At 39.0% G+C, this 19,028-nt stretch overlaps 1 protein-coding gene and 1 pseudogene across 12 annotated transcripts in view; one reads left to right on the plus strand and one right to left on the minus strand.

Moving 5' to 3' along the window:
• The window catches only part of LOC145286342 (microtubule-actin cross-linking factor 1, isoforms 6/7-like), a 770,369-nt gene that overhangs the window by 429,266 nt on the left and 322,075 nt on the right, over positions 1-19,028 (plus strand). For all 12 annotated transcript variants that reach the window (XM_080135266.1, XM_080135265.1, XM_080135270.1 and 9 more), the window contains exon 16: positions 60-2,005. In XM_080135266.1, the coding sequence (XP_079991392.1) occupies positions 60-2,005 (1,946 nt within the window). The remainder of the gene's footprint in view (positions 1-59; positions 2,006-19,028) is intronic.
• Positions 2,122-16,048, minus strand: LOC145286354 (uncharacterized; annotated as a pseudogene).

Here is a 19,028-nt window from a genome sequence, read left to right on the forward strand (position 1 = left end):
GTTGTTTGTCCTTTTTAATTTTATTTATTTATTTTTTATTTTATTTTTTATTTTACAAGGTATACTTGATCCTCGCACTGGTGAAATTGTCTGCGTGAAAGAAGCCATTTCGTCGGGCATCCTAGATATGAGAGCTTCCAAGTACATCAACCCAGTAACTAGAGAAGAGATGAACATCTTAGATGCAATGAAGAACGGTTACATCCAAGTGGAAACTGACGTCATAGCCAACTTGAGTGAACCTGGAACGTTCACCCACTTTCAGCTGGAGGATGTTACCTACATCATCGATAGCGTGGTCAATCCGATCTCGAAAAATACGGTCTCTTTAAAACGGGCACTTCACGATAACTTATTGGATGGTACAAACGGAGTTTATAAAAACCCAGTGACGGGCGAGACGATGCCAGTGTCAGAAGCAATTGCCAAAGGTTTCCTCAACGCTCGTATATTCAACCCGACTTTAGATAAGAACGACATGAACACGATATCCGTCAAAGAACTGAGAGTTAAACAAGATCAATATATCGCAGCTCACACGGAAGCGGCACTACTGAATTGTGACCTCGACGAGGAGAATCGACCGGATCCGAATATAGCTCTTTACCAGAAGTTGAGCAGTAATATTGACCTCAGTCTCAAAGGTATTAAAGATCCACGCTCACAACGAACTTTAACGATAGACGACGCGTACCATAAAGGTGTGCTGAATTTAGGGAAAGCCGCATATGATCCTCTTGATGGTGAAACACTGTCATTACCAGAAGCGACTGCAAAGGGTTTAATCTCACCTAATGTCCTCAAAGAGATCCTATCTGCCTACGAAGAAAACAGCCTGGGGGTTTTAATAGAACAAGGTGTGTATGACTCTGAAACCGGCTTGGTGACTGATATTTCCAATGGTCAGACATTATCTCTCCACGCTGCCGTCCAAAAAGAGATCCTAAATCCAGAAATGACCTACTTTTACGAAGTGCCTTCCAATAAAATATTAAGTTTGTCTGATGCTATCGACAGCGGCCGATACGATGTTGACACCGGCAAATACGTCCGATCAGACACGAATGAAGAGCTGTGTTTTAGCAAGGCCGCCGCTGAAAAACTCATACGCGTAAACATCGACCCAAAGAAAATGGCTGACGATTCGGAATCCCTGACGCACCTTCGTCATTGCATGAATACTGACATCAGAGGCGTTCACATGCCAAACTCTGATGTAGTTACTGTCGACGAAGCGGTGCGTGCGGGTGTTCTGAATATACCAGAGGCCGCTTATGTCAATGAGCAGCTACAAGAATCGATACCCTTAATTAAAGCAGCTAAAAGTAAGAAAATAGAGACGCCAATTGTGATGCAACTGTTCGGTGCTTTAAACGAAATGTCGTTGAATAAGAAATTAGACGGCGGCATTATCCATCCCGTAAGCGGCCAGATGAGTTCCCCTGAGACTGGCGGGCCGCTCTGCCTTAAAGAAGCTACCAATAAAGGCCTTATAAAACCTGATTATACTTTCTTTGTAGATCATCAGACGGGAGATATAGCTACCCTTGGTTCGTTTATCGCGAAGGGGAAATTTGATCCCGTTTCTGGAAAGTTCCTGAACTCAAGCAGTGGAAAACCGTTGACTATTGCCCAAGCCATACAAGAGGACTTGATTGACCCGAGCATAACAACAGAGAAATATATTGAAAACGAGTCCAGTTTGCGGGAATTGATTGATGAACGAAAAATCAATCCCCGAAATTCAGTGTTCCTCGCCCCCGAGGGTCAGGAGATTGCACTTCGTGACGCCATGGCGGAAGGGTTTCTGACTATGAACTCCAAGGTTCGAATTGATCCAGTCACCGGACAGGTTATGTTAGCGTCCGACGAAGAAGTTGTAAGGGCTCTGGTAAGAGTGAAAGAGAAAACGGCCTGGCTTCAGGAAGTTGAGAAGTTCTTAGTTGACCAGACAAAACCGCGTGAGAAACTTACTTCACTCAAACAACAACAAGATGAACACAAGGTAAGAACACTTCAAACTATATTCGTGGATATCTTTCTTTGTTATTTCTAATATACTTCTGATATACGCAATGGAGCAAAGCGACCAGACCTTGAGCAAGGTTTAATCAAAACAACTTAGAATAACTAATGAAAAAATACAGGAGGTCTCATAAACATGTAAAAATGTACTCGTACTTTGAATGCCAATCAAACCTTTATTTATGAAAATAGTGAAGTCTCCGACTACACAAGACAAATGTAATTAAAGAATCGTGTTCGCAAATGTTCAAATTGATGGCAGTTAAAGTGTGAGTACATTTTTGAGACATGTATTTTTATTTTCCAAATGTAAATATATAACTTATTTTATTTTTAATTAAATCTGTTAAACGTTTGACTAGTCTACACATCGTTGAAGATGTTCACGAAAATCCAGCACTCGATGGATCATCTTATGTGAAATGGAAACTTTCTTGGCGCACCTCGTATTTTAATTGTTCAAGAGACCAAGGGCGTTGAGTGCAGTTACCGACTCCTTCTTGATAAACGTATTCCACAACGAAAAGGCGATGGACGATGAACTGTCTAATCCATATAGATAACCTAAATTGAAATACATTAAAATGATATCGTATCGATATTTCCGAAAAATACGTATTCATTATTCAAACGATATAAAAGAAAGCGGTATTATATATAAAATATAATTTTTGGAATTATTCATTAAAATTTGCTCATTCATTCCGATGCGTTTTGTATGACTTCTATGATGATTCTATGGTTTGCATTGCTTCCCGGATATCTTTATATTAGAATTTATTCCAGACAGACATCGGGTACTTCGGAAGCAGTCACGTAAAAGTTGCCAACAATATGTATAATTTGTTTAAAGTTAGCAGAAGGAAAAAAGGGGAACATCAAACGAACAGAAGTCTTACCGCGTGTGTGTCGGTCGAGGTTGGACGAAAGAGAGAGAGAGAAATCAAGATAGCGTCCATAGTTTTAAAACGTGTGCTCTGGTGGAAGTCACGCGAAATCACACGAAATCACGCGGGAGACACGTATAAAAGGAGTTGACAGGTTAGGTCGGGGAGAGGTGGAGAGACGAAGGTTGGTAACAGTGGTGATCTCGAACCCTGTGGTTGTTGGCTTGCAAAGATGAATCCCTTTTTTATATTATTTCTTTAATTTTATTGTCATAAACCAAGAACATTTCAGTATACATACCTGTCCATTGAAGAAGTGACTTCTATATTCTTCCCCTCATTTCCTATGAATTAGACAATTCTATTGTTCGCATTGGTTTCCCCAATGTCTTTCTAGTAAAAAAAAACTATTTTTAGAATTTCATCGGGTATTTACGAGAGGGAGTACGTGATGATTACCAATATCCTAAGTGAAAGTGTTTCTGCGAAACGAAACTGTATTCGAACTTGGCACATCCAGGTTGTCAGTTCGAGTCGTTAACCACTTAACTACCGTCACCCCTCCTATTTTGTGTTTATTTAACCTTACAAGTATGTCAACTCATTTTGCTCACCTTTTTACGCGTTTTGATTTATTTTATGAAATATCGTCTTTTCAAATTACTTAATTCGCAACAGCAGAATTAAACCGATTCCAAAGGATTTGTTGAATACGAGTTGATTTCAGTTTTATTTTGTAATGAGTTAATATATAAAGTGACTTATTTGTTGAAATAGTGAAAACAATAGATAATAATTTCCGATTGACTTGTTACGTTGGAGAACATAACTCAACCATTAGCGTGGCAGAATTTTTTTTTTCTTTTATTTGTAGAATTTAATAGAAATGAGTCCCATGAATCAGTTTATGCAGTGTGACAAGATGATAATCATTGTTCGATTAATTGAACATAACTTACTATTTTGCTTATAACTGTGGAGCATTCTCGACTCTATTAATGCATAAATGGTCACGATAGATGAGATGTTGCATTAAGTGGCGTAAAAAATAATAGCAACACACCAATAAAGTAACTATTTTAAGATTAAAATATATCTTGGTATTTATCCAGCATACAATTAGTAAACATCGACCGAAACTTTGTGAGAATTACACTCAAGGTGAAAACAGTAGTACGAATAATGCAAATTATCTCGAAATTTCAGAAACATAAAAGTAGGTCAGGATCAGAATTTATTCATTTCATTCAACACGCGTAGGAAGAAACCCCCAGAACAGATTGCAGACAAGACACTTTGTCGCATTCACTGCCGATGGCTTTATTAATGATCGCATGCTCCGCTTTGTATAAAATAACTATAAATTATTGAGTCGCTCCATTCTAAAAAATGGGGCGTGACTGGGGGTTTCCATGTTGGAGAAGGCGTCTAAATCAGTGTGATCGATGGCTATGGTGGTGATTGGGAGGTGGGCAGCAGGAATTTCAACCGCTGACATTCCAAAGAAATGCCAGCAACAGAAAGACAACACGTTGCGCTCCCCCTCCCACTTTTCTTTTGTGCGAAAGTGAGCGTCTCTTTTTAAAAATCTTTTCCATTTTTCCCCTAAATCAGCATCTGTCTCAGATATTCTCAAAATAGAAGACCGGCAGATTGAATTAGTTGGACACTTTCATAATTCAAACCAATTTTAGTGAATTACAGTTGAATGCTACAGAGAAAAAGGTCAATGGACTATATATTAATATTTGCTGTGAATTGATATCTCTAAAACATATAAATAATCGCATTTACGCATTTGAGGATTAATCGAAAATGTTTCAATCAACAAAACAAGTAAATAAAATGGAGTCTTATAACATTTCTTTCTTTACTACATACTACCCCCATGGATTAAATAAAGCGTCCCGTTCGACATTCCGTACACATCTTGGAATTTGACACACTTGAAAAAGGTCGGAGTTTATATCCGCTGAGACGCAGTGAAAGTAATACTCAAGATGAGAATAATAGTCCAAATAATACAAATTACTTTTATCAACTCACTTGGAGTTTACACACTAATCATTATCGGTGATTCCTCACTCACAACTGCCAGTAATGGTTCCTGGAGTCTAAGTGACAATTCTCTCCAGATATCCAGTATTATCTGTCTGTTTCGAATACTGTCGTGAATCTTTTTTTTTTTTTTTTTACATTTTCAGCCCAAACAAGGCACAGTGTCACTTTTATGTAGGGGGCTACTATCTGGGACATAAGTTGCAGGGATGTAGGGAGTTGAGCAGCAAGATTTCTGATTACATTACACTTGAACTTCTGCATGTCAGTATAGTTGAGGAAGCAGGAAACTGGAAGGGAATTCCAAAGTCTAGCAGTTCTAGGGAAGAAACTATTATAGTAGAAGGCTTCCTGGCATCTAGGATCTCTACTGTGTAGGGGTGGGAGTTTGCTGCTTGTCGAGGGTATTTACGTTGAGGGGGTACAAGGCTCGTAGTTTGTCAAAGCATCTAACATTAAAATACTTATAAAGCAGACAGAGGGAGGCAACATTTCGTCGATGGGACAGAGGTTGAAGCATAAATGACAGTTCGGGACCGATTAGGTTGGCGGCTATCTTTTGAACCCTTTCAAGGAGTGAGAAATTAGTAGCAGATGCACCAACCCAAATGTGACAACAATACTCCATACATGGGCGAATGATGGCCTTGTAGAGGTACAGGATACTTTCAGGCATAAGTAACTTTCTAGCACGGTAGAGAGAACCCGCTTCGATCGGAGTTATCGTTACAGCTGTCTACCATTGATTTCTTGCTGATCATTGATCTGTTAAATTTGAGTAGGAATGAGCCTCTTCAAGGTTTCAGTGAACTCTTCACTCGTCCAGTAAAGTTTTGGATGGTGTTCTTCCACTTTGATCTTCCAATTCTCCTTGGTGTTTCATGGCGATTTTGCGTGATGTGTGTGTGTGTGTGTGTGTGTGTGTGTGTGTGTGTAATTTTGGGGAAAGGTATTATTTATTTGCTTTTCGTCCCTTTTAGTTACCATTGCAAATCCTCTTTTGTTACACAGAAGCCTTTTACCATTGATTTCTTGTTGATAACGACTATTGGTTTTCTATGAAATTTTGGTGGCAATAACCCCTCCCCCCCCAAAAAAAAAAAATCCAATCATATTTTCAGAAAGATGACGAGTTCTCAAATTAATACCAACCACATATTTAAAAGGAAAATGCCATACAAAAAATGTCGGCGACTCTAGCTTAATTAGGAGAGAATTTTAAATCTGATGTTACAAGACATTTTAACTGATATTTTTTCTATAATCTTCGATTGAAATTGGTTCAGAGAAAAAACTCTCAAACTAATAAAATTATTTCTTTTGATTTCTTGAATGTCTGAAAGAAAAGAAATTTCTTTTTCTTATTGCATGGTTGCTATTTTGATAAATGATTACCTCCAATGAATATTACGGTAGCATTTTCACTTGATTAAAATCATTCTCAATCCTAATTTTAAGATTTGTAAGCGTATCTTTCATACGTTCTGAGTAATGATGGGACGATTCCAATATTTTTCTCGATTCCGATACAATTACCGATTTCGATCTTTTATAAATCTCTAAAGATTTAACTATAGAGTTATTTTTACCTGATTACCATAAAAACACGCATTAAATGTGCAGATGTTTTATCAAACATAAAAAACAAACTTGTGGGGGATGATCTATAAATTTTAAGTTTTACTGGTTATCTGAAATCAACAAATATTTATTTTTTTAACATAACTACCAACTGGAAGATTTTGTTTTATACAAAATCAAATAAAAAGACAAGAATCGTTTCTGGCATCGAAAAATAGGCATAAATGAAAAGTCCTCAATATCCAACCCTGAACTTTTATTAAGGAAAATAGCAACAAGTGTTCAATGAATTGTATACATCGGGCTTGTTTTTGAGATTAAAAATATAAGCCAATCCAATTTTGGCGATATAGCATACAGTATGTCTGATGTAAGGTAGTGTGCAGATATGTAAAATCAACAACACATGACAGCAGTTCCTCTCCTTGCACTGATGTTATCTACAGACATGTGTTTGGTCGTCTTTTTGACTATTTAGTGTGGTTAGACCTAGCGAGATTCGAAAACGGAACCTCAGTGACTGGGACCGGTGTTCTATCTCTAAAAGACCCCATTAGTAGTGTTGAGAGATATTTACCACATTATAAATGTCGCTTTTTGTTCATATTTTTATTTACGGTACTGATTATTGAGCGTATTCAATTGTTTTAGGAAAAATCATTTGCATTAAATCTGGATGAAATCATTATCCATTTCGCAACATATATATATATATATATATATATATATATATATATATATTAGCGGCAGATGGTGTAACTCATTGGTCAGAGTATAACTGCCTAAATCAAACCAAACCGAATGCAAAGATGCAGTGCGGACTCCACTTTCTCAAAATAAACGAAATAAGAAACTGATATTATTTCCATAATAACGCAGCCTCCCATTATATAAGTCATCGCCAGAAAATTCTAGAGTTTCGCCCATTTTTGAGCTCTTTAGTAACATATGTTTCGTCTGAGGATTTGAAATCTGAGTCACTTGCGTGTGAAACACCAACAGTAGAGTGGTAGGATTCCCTTTTAATGGTTGATTATATATATTAGATTGTGAAAACTATATATTCGAATCTGTTAAGCTTGCTACTTTTATAAAACTGAGGATTCGAGAAACTATTGTCTATGTGTTATATATATATGGGTGGGTGAGAGAAAAGTAGGTAGACAGCTTTGTCTTATTACACATAGTTGTAATAAGTTGATCCCTTAATAAATGTTGATCACGTATACGTACAAGTATAGGTAATAAGACAACGCTGTCCACCTACTTTTGGCTTATAGTAATAAATGAACCTGATAATGATGTAATCTTTAAGCAAAGCACTCCATCAAAAGACTAAACTCTCTTCACGGTTAAAAGTAGCAATTCATATAATAAAAGAATGAGAAGTAATTTACATAAAACTATTTCACCAGATCAGTAAAGAAGGAAAATGCGCACAAGAAAATTAACCTCTTTAGACCATGGCATTTCGAAGCTAAATACTTCTCATCAGAAGAGAAATGCCTGCATTATACAAAAGCAAAAACAGGCGTAAGAACGTTTAGCTTATAAATAAAAATATGATATATAAGTATATATCAGTAGGGACAACAAATAGGGTAATGTTAATTACTAAATGAGAATAAATAAAACCTAGGGAGGGGAGACGTTAAGAAAAACGAAAGTGCATAAAACGAGGAGGAAGTGAGAAAGGTAAAAAAAAAAAAAAAAAAGGGCAAACTTTGTAGTTTTTTTGTTTTTTCTTCGAGTAATGTCCGTGAAACAGCATTCTGGAAAATAACGAAAATAGTCGTGTGATGAGCCAATGTTAAGAATACAAAATAGGAGTTCGTCGGGTTGAAATATCCTCAAAAGATTTGGGTCGGCAATTCACCGGTTAAATTTGGAGATGCAGTTCGAATATCAGTATATACAAGCATGAAAAATATAATATGGACAGTACAAAAAGATTGTTTGATTTGGCAGACAAAACATTACTCTCTAAAAATAAAAATAAAAATCTAGATCGTTTGGTGTTAAATATTTAAAAGATTATAAAATATCCCAAACAGGCAAAAATATTTTCCAGATTCCCAGTGTAGCATATCTGTAAATAAATAAACATATTAAATGTCTTTACTCTTATTCGTGAAGACGTTAGTTCAATTGGTAAGATATCCGATATAACTGGTCATAGTTGAAATTGATCTGGTACCCGGATTGTTAATCTCTCGGGGTTGATACACGTACTATGACCAGTCCCACTGGTTCGTGATGAAATGAGGTAAAAGCTGTCTGGATAACTGAATACGTTGAAATGACATACTCATAAACAAGTACTGTACCTTGATCTATCATTTTTCCTATTGCGTATAAACAGTTCATTCCTCACTTCTGGTCATATTATATAAATGAACCGATTGTTCGACGAGTCCTCCACGTATGTGGTTTTCTACCAAATGTAGAGAATTGCAAAACATCTTCGAATATTTTATTCAAGAAATTGTATCCAACAATTTAATACGATAATGAGTTGGAAGCCATGTTTAGTTTCAGAAGAGTTTCCGATGGCTAGTTATTCTATACAAGTCCTGGAGATGACGAATTCTCAGACAGCTATTCTGTACATGTTCCGGACTTCATAATTTTATAACCAAAGAGCAAAAGATCCTTCTCGTGTTGACACGAAAAACATATGCAACGTTGCTAAAAAAGTTTAACTTTTATGGAGCAATTCTGGTTTCTGATTGGTTGATAGCAGAACGTGATTTTTTTTGTCAGTTCCTAGCAGAAGCGTTTATAAATAGAATCTCCCAATTGTGAAAAAAGTACATTGCAGTGAGTATTGATGTAAAAAAAATATTGCAACATCCTCTATTGTTTTAAAATGGGGAAGTCCTTTTGATTCATTTTTAATTATGTTCAAAAATAAATATATATTTTTATATTCAATTATACATAATAAAAACAGAAGTCATTTGGATCGTAAACGTTGAGCATATAAAAAGTCATTTTTAATTTTGTTCAAATGTCATGTGTGTGCGTGTGTGTAGAAAAGAGAAATAAAAGAAATGTATTTTTATTTTTACCTTAAAAAGGGTGTGTATGTGAAAAAGGAGCCAATACCTGATTCTGATTATGCAGTCTCGTTCCAAAAACGCATGCGTATATACATATAAATTAGTATACATGTAACATGTACCCGTTACAAAAAAAAGAATTATTTGTGTTAATTAAAACAAAGCAAAAAGAATAGGAAATTTTCGGTAAATTAGAAAGACATTAATGTGCATAAAATAAAAGTAAAAGAAGTCAATTCTAATTTATGCGCGCCTTAAAATAAGCATACAAAAGGTATTTGTAAAAAAAAAACTCTACTAAGAAAATGTTTTCAAAACGTGATCTTTCTTTTGACTTTTTTTTATTCATTTATTTTTTTATTTCAGTAAAAGTATTGGTTACGCATTAGTATGTTAAAATGTTAATACAAACAAAATAGATGCAGTTTAACGTTTTTCCCAGGACAATTTTCAATATATATATATATATATATATATATATATATATATATATACACACACACACACATGGGAAAAGTTTTTTCAAATCAAATCCCGACAAGTTTGGAGGCAAAACGCTTTAACTTCATTTTTGTCGAAGGTTTGTTAATAGATCAGCGATATTTTAGTCTGATATGTAATTCACAATAACGGATTCCTTTTTCACTTCATTTCTGATGAAGTGGTATTTAAGCACTGTATTAATTCCCCAAAGACAGTCGCGTTCTTTTCAATAAAGTCGGGGTCGTTTTTGTTTTCAGGTTGTGCCTGAATTACTTTGTCGTCAATATCGTAAAAATTTCACTTGCCACAATTCAAATTTTGATTCTGATCCATCGAAGTAAAGTCTCACGCTGGCCCATAACTTCTTGAGTTGGAAACCATGTTTAGTTTCAGAAGAGTTTCTGATGGGTAGTAATTCTGTACAAGTTCCGGACTTTATAATTTTGCAGCCAAAGAGCAAAAGATCCTTCTTGTGTTGACACAAATGAGATTAAAGAATACAAGTCTCGCACAGTCCCTCTCTCTTGCCGTCTCGCGCAGTCCGTCTCTCTTGCCGTCTCGCGCAGTCCGTCTCTCTTGCCGTCTCGCGCAGTCCGTCTCTCTTGCCGTCTCGCGCAGTCCGTCTCTCTTGCCGTCTCGCGCAGTCCGTCTCTCTTGCCGTCTCGCGCAGTCCCTCTCTCTTGCCGTCTCGCGCAGTCCCTCTCTCTTGCCGTCTCGCGCAGTCCCTCTCTCTTGCCGTCTCGCGCAGTCCCTCTCTCTTGCCGTCTCGCGCAGTCCCTCTCTCTTGCCGTCTCGCGCAGTCCCTCTCTCTTGCCGTCTCGCGCAGTCCCTCTCTCTTGCCGTCTCGCGCAGTCCCTCTCTCTTGCCGTCTCGCGCTGTCCGTCTCTCTTGCCGTCTCGCGCAGTCCCTCTCTCTTGCCGTCTCGCGCAGTCCCTCTCTCTTGCCGTCTCGCGCAGTCCCTCTCTCTTGCCGTCTCGCGCAGTCCGTCTCTCTTGCCGTCTCGCGCAGTCCGTCTCTCTTGCCGTCTCGCGCAGTCCGTCTCTCTTGCCGTCTCGCGCTATCCGTCTCTCTTGCCATCTCGCGCTGTCCGTCTCTCTTGCCGTCTCGCGCTGTCCGTCTCTCTTGCCGTCTCGCGCTGTCCGTCTCTCTTGCCGTCTCGCGCTGTCCGTCTCTCTTGCCGTCTCGCGCTGTCCGTCTCTCTTGCCGTCTCGCGCTGTCCGTCTCTCTTGCCGTCTCGCGCTGTCCGTCTCTCTTGCCGTCTCGCGCTGTCCGTCTCTCTTGCCGTCTCGCGCTGTCCGTCTCTCTTGCCGTCTCGCGCTGTCCGTCTCTCTTGCCGTCTCGCGCTGTCCGTCTCTCTTGCCGTCTCGCGCTGTCCGTCTCTCTTGCCGTCTCGCGCTGTCCGTCTCTCTTGCCGTCTCGCGCAGTCCCTCTCTCTTGCCGTCTCGCGCTGTCCCTCTCTCTTGCCGTCTCGCGCTGTCCGTCTCTCTTGCCGTCTCGCGCAGTCCGTCTCTCTTGCCGTCTCGCGCAGTCCGTCTCTCTTGCCGTCTCGCGCAGTCCGTCTCTCTTGCCGTCTCGCGCAGTCCGTCTCTCTTGCCGTCTCGCGCAGTCCGTCTCTCTTGCCGTCTCGCGCAGTCCCTCTCTCTTGCCGTCTCGCGCAGTCCCTCTCTCTTGCCGTCTCGCGCAGTCCCTCTCTCTTGCCGTCTCGCGCAGTCCCTCTCTCTTGCCGTCTCGCGCAGTCCCTCTCTCTTGCCGTCTCGCGCTGTCCGTCTCTCTTGCCGTCTCGCGCAGTCCCTCTCTCTTGCCGTCTCGCGCAGTCCCTCTCTCTTGCCGTCTCGCGCAGTCCGTCTCTCTTGCCGTCTCGCGCAGTCCGTCTCTCTTGCCGTCTCGCGCAGTCCGTCTCTCTTGCCGTCTCGCGCTGTCCGTCTCTCTTGCCGTCTCGCGCTGTCCGTCTCTCTTGCCGTCTCGCGCTGTCCGTCTCTCTTGCCGTCTCGCGCTGTCCGTCTCTCTTGCCGTCTCGCGCTGTCCGTCTCTCTTGCCGTCTCGCGCTGTCCGTCTCTCTTGCCGTCTCGCGCTGTCCGTCTCTCTTGCCGTCTCGCGCTGTCCGTCTCTCTTGCCGTCTCGCGCTGTCCGTCTCTCTTGCCGTCTCGCGCTGTCCGTCTCTCTTGCCGTCTCGCGCTGTCCGTCTCTCTTGCCGTCTCGCGCGCTGTCCCCCCCTCTCTTGCCGTCTCGCGCGCCGTCTCCCCCTCCCTCTTGCCGTCTCGCGCGCCGTCTCCCCCTCCCTCTTGCCGTCTCGCGCGCCGTCTCCCCCTCCCTCTTGCCGTCTCGCGCGCCGTCTCCCCCTCCCTCTTGCCGTCTCGCGCGCCGTCTCCCCCTCCCTCTTGCCGTCTCGCGCGCCGTCTCCCCCTCCCTCTTGCCGTCTCGCTCGCCGTCTCCCCCTCCCTCTTGCCGTCTCGCTCGCCGTCTCCCCCTCCCTCTTGCCGTCTCGCTCGCCGTCTCCCCCTCCCTCTTGCCGTCTCGCTCGCCGTCTCCCCCTCCCTCTTGCCGTCTCGCTCGCCGTCTCCCCCTCCCTCTTGCCGTCTCGCTCGCCGTCTCCCCCTCCCTCTTGCCGTCTCGCTCGCCGTCTCCCCCTCCCTCTTGCCGTCTCGCTCGCCGTCTCCCCCTCCCTCTTGCCGTCTCGCTCGCCGTCTCCCCCTCCCTCTTGCCGTCTCGCTCGCCGTCTCTCTTGCCGTCTCTCCCTCCTCCCTCCCTCCGTCTCTCTGTCTCCCCATCTCTCCCTCCTCCCTCCCTCCGTCTCTCTGTCTTCTCATCTCTCCCTTCCTCCCTCCCTCTCCGTCTCTCTGTCTTCTCATCTCTCCCTTCCTCCCTCCCTCTCCGTCTCCTCATCCCTCCCTCTCCGTCTCTCTCCCTCCCTCGCCGTTTCTCTCTCTCTCTCTCTCTCTCTCTCGCCGTCTGTCTCTCTCTCGCCGTCTCTCCCTCCCTGCCTCCCTCCGTCTCTCTTTCTCTCAACGTATCTCCCTCCGTCTCTCTCGACGTATCTCTCTCCCTGCCTCTCTCTCTCTCGCCGTCTCGTGCTCTCATCATCTTTCTCTCTCGCTGTCTCTTCATTTTTCGCCGACTCTCCCTTTCTCGCGCGCACCGTCTCTCTTTCTATCTCTTTCTCATTTTCTCTCTCTCTCTCTTTTTCTCATTTTCTCTCTCTCTCTCTCTCTCTCTCTCTCTCTCTCTCTCTCTCTCTCTCTCTCTCTCTCTCTCTCTCTTTCTGCACACACACTTACACCCAGTGCCTCTCCGACCCACATCTCTTAAACCGATACAGCACAAAAATAGTAGTAGTTTTCACCTTTTCAAGCATTGTCGATTTTTCTCTCTTTCCGTCCGTCGGCAAAAACGCGCACGTGTCGACACTCATCTCCGTTGCTGTTTTTCTCTTTTCCCTTTGTTATTTTGCGCATATTTTTTGTGCTGTGCTGATTGACGAGCATTCCCTTGATGAATGCCCTTTCTAATGCACTTTTCATAATGTCTTAAAATACACACACATTTAATATGCACACTTTTTGTAACATTCATTCATCCTCATTACGAATTTTTAAACCAAATTTAATCTGAAACTTGCAAAACTCTATCCAACAGGACGTACGTTAACGCAAAAAAGTAAAACTACAAACATGCGTGTTCTTGTAGATTTTTTGTCAACTCGCAAAGACGGATGATAACAACGCGTGTACGCAAAACAAAATCACGTGGTCGCTTTTTTGTTGGCTGTTGAACAGTCAATTTTAACATTCTTTTATATTTTGAGGATCCGTTGGTTTACCGCTTTTTATCGGAAAATTTACGTACAAGGATTTTATTTACCAATTCATTAACGAAAACAAATTGTTAAAAAAAAGTTTTCTAGAAAAGTAAATTTATTATCCTTTTACATATTTGATTTCAATTGTATTTATGAAAACTGTTTTTGTTTGTCACGTCAGTTATTTCTTAAGTTTCACAAGCACTTGTTCGTTTGACCTTTTTTCCCCATCTTGAATTTGTATCCACAAACTGAAAGTTGTTTAAGTTACATGCGCACGCACATCAGAAATATCAACGCGTTTCCTCGCTAAATCATTTTTAAATATTTACTTCTAAAACGTTTATATAAATGATCTCATATTGATATTGTCTATGAATAAATGGGAATTACTTTGTACCCCTATTCCCACCCCAAGACCATGTCCGTACGTTTTAAATTTCTATAATTTTCAAATTATAAAAGAATAAATTAAAATGTCATTTACGTTCCTCTGTGACTGAAGAGCCTGCGATATTATTATAAAAAAAAATTAACATAATCGCTATTGGATTTCTCGTAAAATTTCATTCGAGAAAAAATGTTAGATCTGGCTATAGGGCTTTGTTTTCCATTGCATCCACCAATAGGCAGAACTAAAGATATATATTCTTATATCAAATTATTTCCAAATTTCCTGTGATAAACTAATTTTACTAAATTACTTTCATATATATATATTACTTGTACATTTTACGCCTACAAAACTATGGTTTTACGCTAAATTTTGAATAACTTTTAAACTTCTAAACTAAATGAATAATATAGACAACAGATTAAAAGAACATAAATTTAATCAGTTTATTTTGTTGAAGAAACGAATTCCCGAGTCTAGTGTAGTCATCGGTGCCTTTCTGCGAATCCACGAAAGAATCCTTGTAAATAAATTTTTAATAAAATTTCAACAATTAAATAAATCCAATATTTTATAATGAATTTTATTTTTCAAATTTAACTTTTTCGTTTTTCAAATAAGTTTTAGTGAATTTTGAGCCAGATAATTGCGTAGTAAGATTTTATTTTTTATGTATTTTAAATTTAGTAATACTACTAAAACCGATTTGAATTATTCTTCAATAGTTTTTTTGTTTTTTAAGTGCATAAAATACAAAACTAACAACGGTGTTAAAATCATCTCCAGCACTCCCCACACAGCAGCCTCGTTGCCGACACCCCATCCTCATCCTCCCAAAAGTTTTGAAGTAGGTAACGCCGGGTTTTTACTTAAGCATAACATCCTCCAGATTTTACAGCTCATCACTTAATGATAAATATTTACTCATCTTTCCCGGGTTTTTTTTCTCTTTTTGTTTAAACATTAATAATCTTTGGCAAATTTCTAATGTTATTTTTGTGCTTTTAACAAATTCTTACGACTTTCATTTCTTTCGTATGACTACGTTTCTGCTAAACAGCCTATTACGTGCTAAACACCGCACTTATTTGCTAATCATTTTTGCCACCTGACAATTAAACAGTGAAATAATATTAAACACATGATGCCTCAGGAACTGTACTTACACTTCGAATTACGATAAAAACCTTTATGAACATAAAGTATAATGGAATAGCTTCGAATACACAAAACAAATGTAATTGAAGAATCATGTTCGCAAATGTTCAAATTGATAGCCATTATTATCCAGACAACGCTGATAACGCGCACCACGGGATTCACAAACGTCACCAAACAGTTCATTAAAGTAAATCTTTTTTATCATTTTTTAGACCTATATTTGAATAGCGCTACCCCTGCCAAACGTGAACAAAATCCCATTCACGCGGTCCATTTTAATACGGAAAGTTTTCAATCTTTTCACCCATTTTAAAATGATGCGAATTGTATCATCGCTTTACTGTCGGCCATTCTAGAAAGGAAAATCCCTTTTTCCCAAATGACAATACGTTAAACTTTCAATTGTTTTCTTTACTCTTTATCGATGCCTAAAACTAAACGAAGATTCCACGAACAAAGTTCGTTGCTAGAACTGCCCGCCAGTAGAACACAATATCATGGGACTGGTTCCCATCTGACATGGTCCTTTTCAAATCTAATGCAAATTAGTTCTTGTTGAGCAGTCCTCTTAAATAATAAAAACCTACCCAGGTTCTATCATTATCGATCAAGGTGTTGCCTCACGAATACCCGATACTCATTAACCGTTATCCTCGAGTGGCCGTTGCAGCTTGATAAACGATCACGTCAAAATAAAACTTTTAGTGAGTAAACGTTCAAGTATCGCTTTTTTTGTTGGGTTTTTTTTTCACCAAGTTTTTACAATATTGATTTCACTGATTCGAAGATATTGTGCAACTTTCTGTATCGATTGTGCACGAAACGAAATGATGCCTCCTTTCCGGTGTTTACAAATCAGATTCCGACAAAAGTTTCTACTTCCAGATTATTTCTAAAATTTAACGAGTTTTCATGTTCAAAGATATTTTAGGCTCACAAGTTAATTTTAAGTCGTAACGCACAGTTAATTAAACTAACTCTGAAGGTTTTAAAAAAAAATAAACAAAACAAGATAATAATCCACACGGCAAAAGATCCATTTATTGATTTTGGAGAAGGATCAACCAAATCCGTCCCGAGCACAAAATGAGATCCAAAGGAAAGTCGCTTTAATTCGTCATGTGATTTCCGAGCCAACACCCAGCACGCAGCAACCAAACTAATTAAAAATAAAAACTTTTCAGAAAGGCCGGGGATGCGAATATTTGAACATCATTTTCTTATTCATCTCTCGATGATAATTGTAATTGTTTTCAATGGATGTGATCAAAAATGGCACCCTTCTACCAAACAGAAGAAAAATGTGCCTCCCCTTCAAAACCCTCTGGAGTTATTTACGACCTGCTGACCCTAAAGCCAATGAAACTGTCAAAACAAGAGATGCCCTCACCCCACGAAACTATTACAGTGAGATTGATTCTGCCAGTCGCAAACAGGTATTCTTTTAAACAATATCTTTTTTAACGCGTCTTTTTAATAGATACTATAAACATGCTGGCTAAACCAACGTTGCATGCCTTCTCCTCAACTGAAGAAGGGCAGAAGTTGATAGTAGCCTCCATAGTATTTACCCCCTACCATGTCGAAAATTTTTTACAGTGTCGCTTTTAAAAGTAACAACTTATATTTTTATTAATGAAAACAAATGCGCATGTCCATCGTATTGGCGAAATACTTTCTTTTGAAACTTGTGATGGTAAATTTGTAACCTTGTACTTCTCCTTATTTTTAAAATTACATCGTCAAATTGTGTGTGTGTGTGTGTGTGTGTGTGTGTGGAGGGGGAGATACGAACTGATAGGAATTTGTTTTTATTTAAAAAAAATAAATATATTTAAAAATGTAATGAATAAATTATTATTAAGGCACAATCACGTTGACACACCGGTTCTCGTTAAATCATCGAAGTTAAGCAATGTTGAGCCTGGACAGTACCAGATGGGTTACAAATTTGGAAATTCCAGCCACTGTATGTAGGGGAACGTCGACACCTTTCTGCAAGAATGCAAAAACCTAACTCGCCATCTTTCCTGCGGAGGATATAAATGCGACTGGGGGCAGCTTGTTAATTACATATACCCATGGAACTTCCTTCTCTGAAGGAAGCCGTTTAAACACGCATAGGGTTAGTGCTATTTCCATTTTTTTTTTTTTTTCGAATAAATTATTTCGCATAAAAAATCTGAACCATACAAATGTTCTTCCCCGCCCCAACATTTAAGTTTCATTTAGCATAAAGGGTAAAATCAGTGTTATATGGAGTAACTTTATTATCTGATCAAATATTAAAATGCATAGTTTCACTCGGTTCTTGTCCTCCCCTAAAGAAATTAAAAAAAGAATAATTATGATCTTGACGGAAGGAAAATATCGTGCACCAAAAATCACGTAAATTAATCAAGCAATTTCATATTTAAATAAGAAAATCAAATTGTATGGCTAAACGACGGTCTCGCAGCGCCATTTTGAAAATAGTTTGAAGTCATCATTAGTTAACTTCCCTTTAAAATAACTCCAGAAATAGTTTTAGCCCAGTACGTTTTGTATCCTTGTAATGTTCTATGTAATTCATATAATATAAAAACGTTAATGACATTGCTTTCTCCTTTGCACATAGGATTGTTAGATGATTGGGGAGTACAACTGAGACGAAGAGGAGATAAGAACATGGGAAGAGTTGTTAAGTGAATATAGAGAATAGTACTTGTAAGTGGTATAAGAGAGAAGATCGCATGAATAAATAAATGACATATAAAGAACTTGAAAATAACTAAATAATATACAACTAGGGTTCAGATCTGGGATCAAGAATAGATCGGCATCCTGATTCATTACCGGGCAACGCCGGGTGCGATGTTATTTCTAAAGTTGTTTGGAGCAGCAACAAAAAAAAATCGGTTATTAGGCACGTTTCTAAATTTAGCTTGGCAAGGTTCAAGCCATTCCTGGAATACGAAACGAAGTAATTTAGTTTCAGTTAAGTCTAGCCGTTATTATTTCACTTCCGGTAAACAAATTTCATCGGTTATTATATTTCTTTTATTTACTAACTGAAATATTTGTGTGTCTACAAAATTCGAAATTTAAATGTAACATTTTTTACGAGGAGCTGTCTTTTAGATATATATATATATATTCATTCACACATTCAAATGTTATCTATTCATGAGTGGTCATTTAGTTTTGTATAATGCAACGTATTTCGTCCTTTAAATGATGTGGAGGCTGAAATGTAAAGTAGTTTAGAGACAAAAAAATTAAGCTTTGTTATTTTCTCAATAAAATAAAGACTTTCTATTAACAATTACTATTCGCTTTCATTTCTTAATTAGTAAAAACTTGAACTGAAATAATTAACTAATAAAGAAATTTTAATATTTTGGTTTAAGAAAAATTAATTTCATATTCTTTGCGCATCATTATTATATATTTATAAACAATTTCTTCTTGCATAATTAATAACAATGTATCTATATTTGTGTTATTCTAAAAAAAATAATGCAAAAGTAAATTGACACATTATTTTCCCATTTATATAGTGTGCGAAGTAATTGAAAAGAGTCACTCTTTCTCTAAATGCT

Source organism: Euprymna scolopes, chromosome 10, assembly GCF_053919585.1.
Source record: "Euprymna scolopes isolate OS-2025 chromosome 10, ASM5391958v1, whole genome shotgun sequence".
Classification (NCBI taxonomy): domain Eukaryota; kingdom Metazoa; phylum Mollusca; class Cephalopoda; order Sepiida; family Sepiolidae; genus Euprymna; species Euprymna scolopes.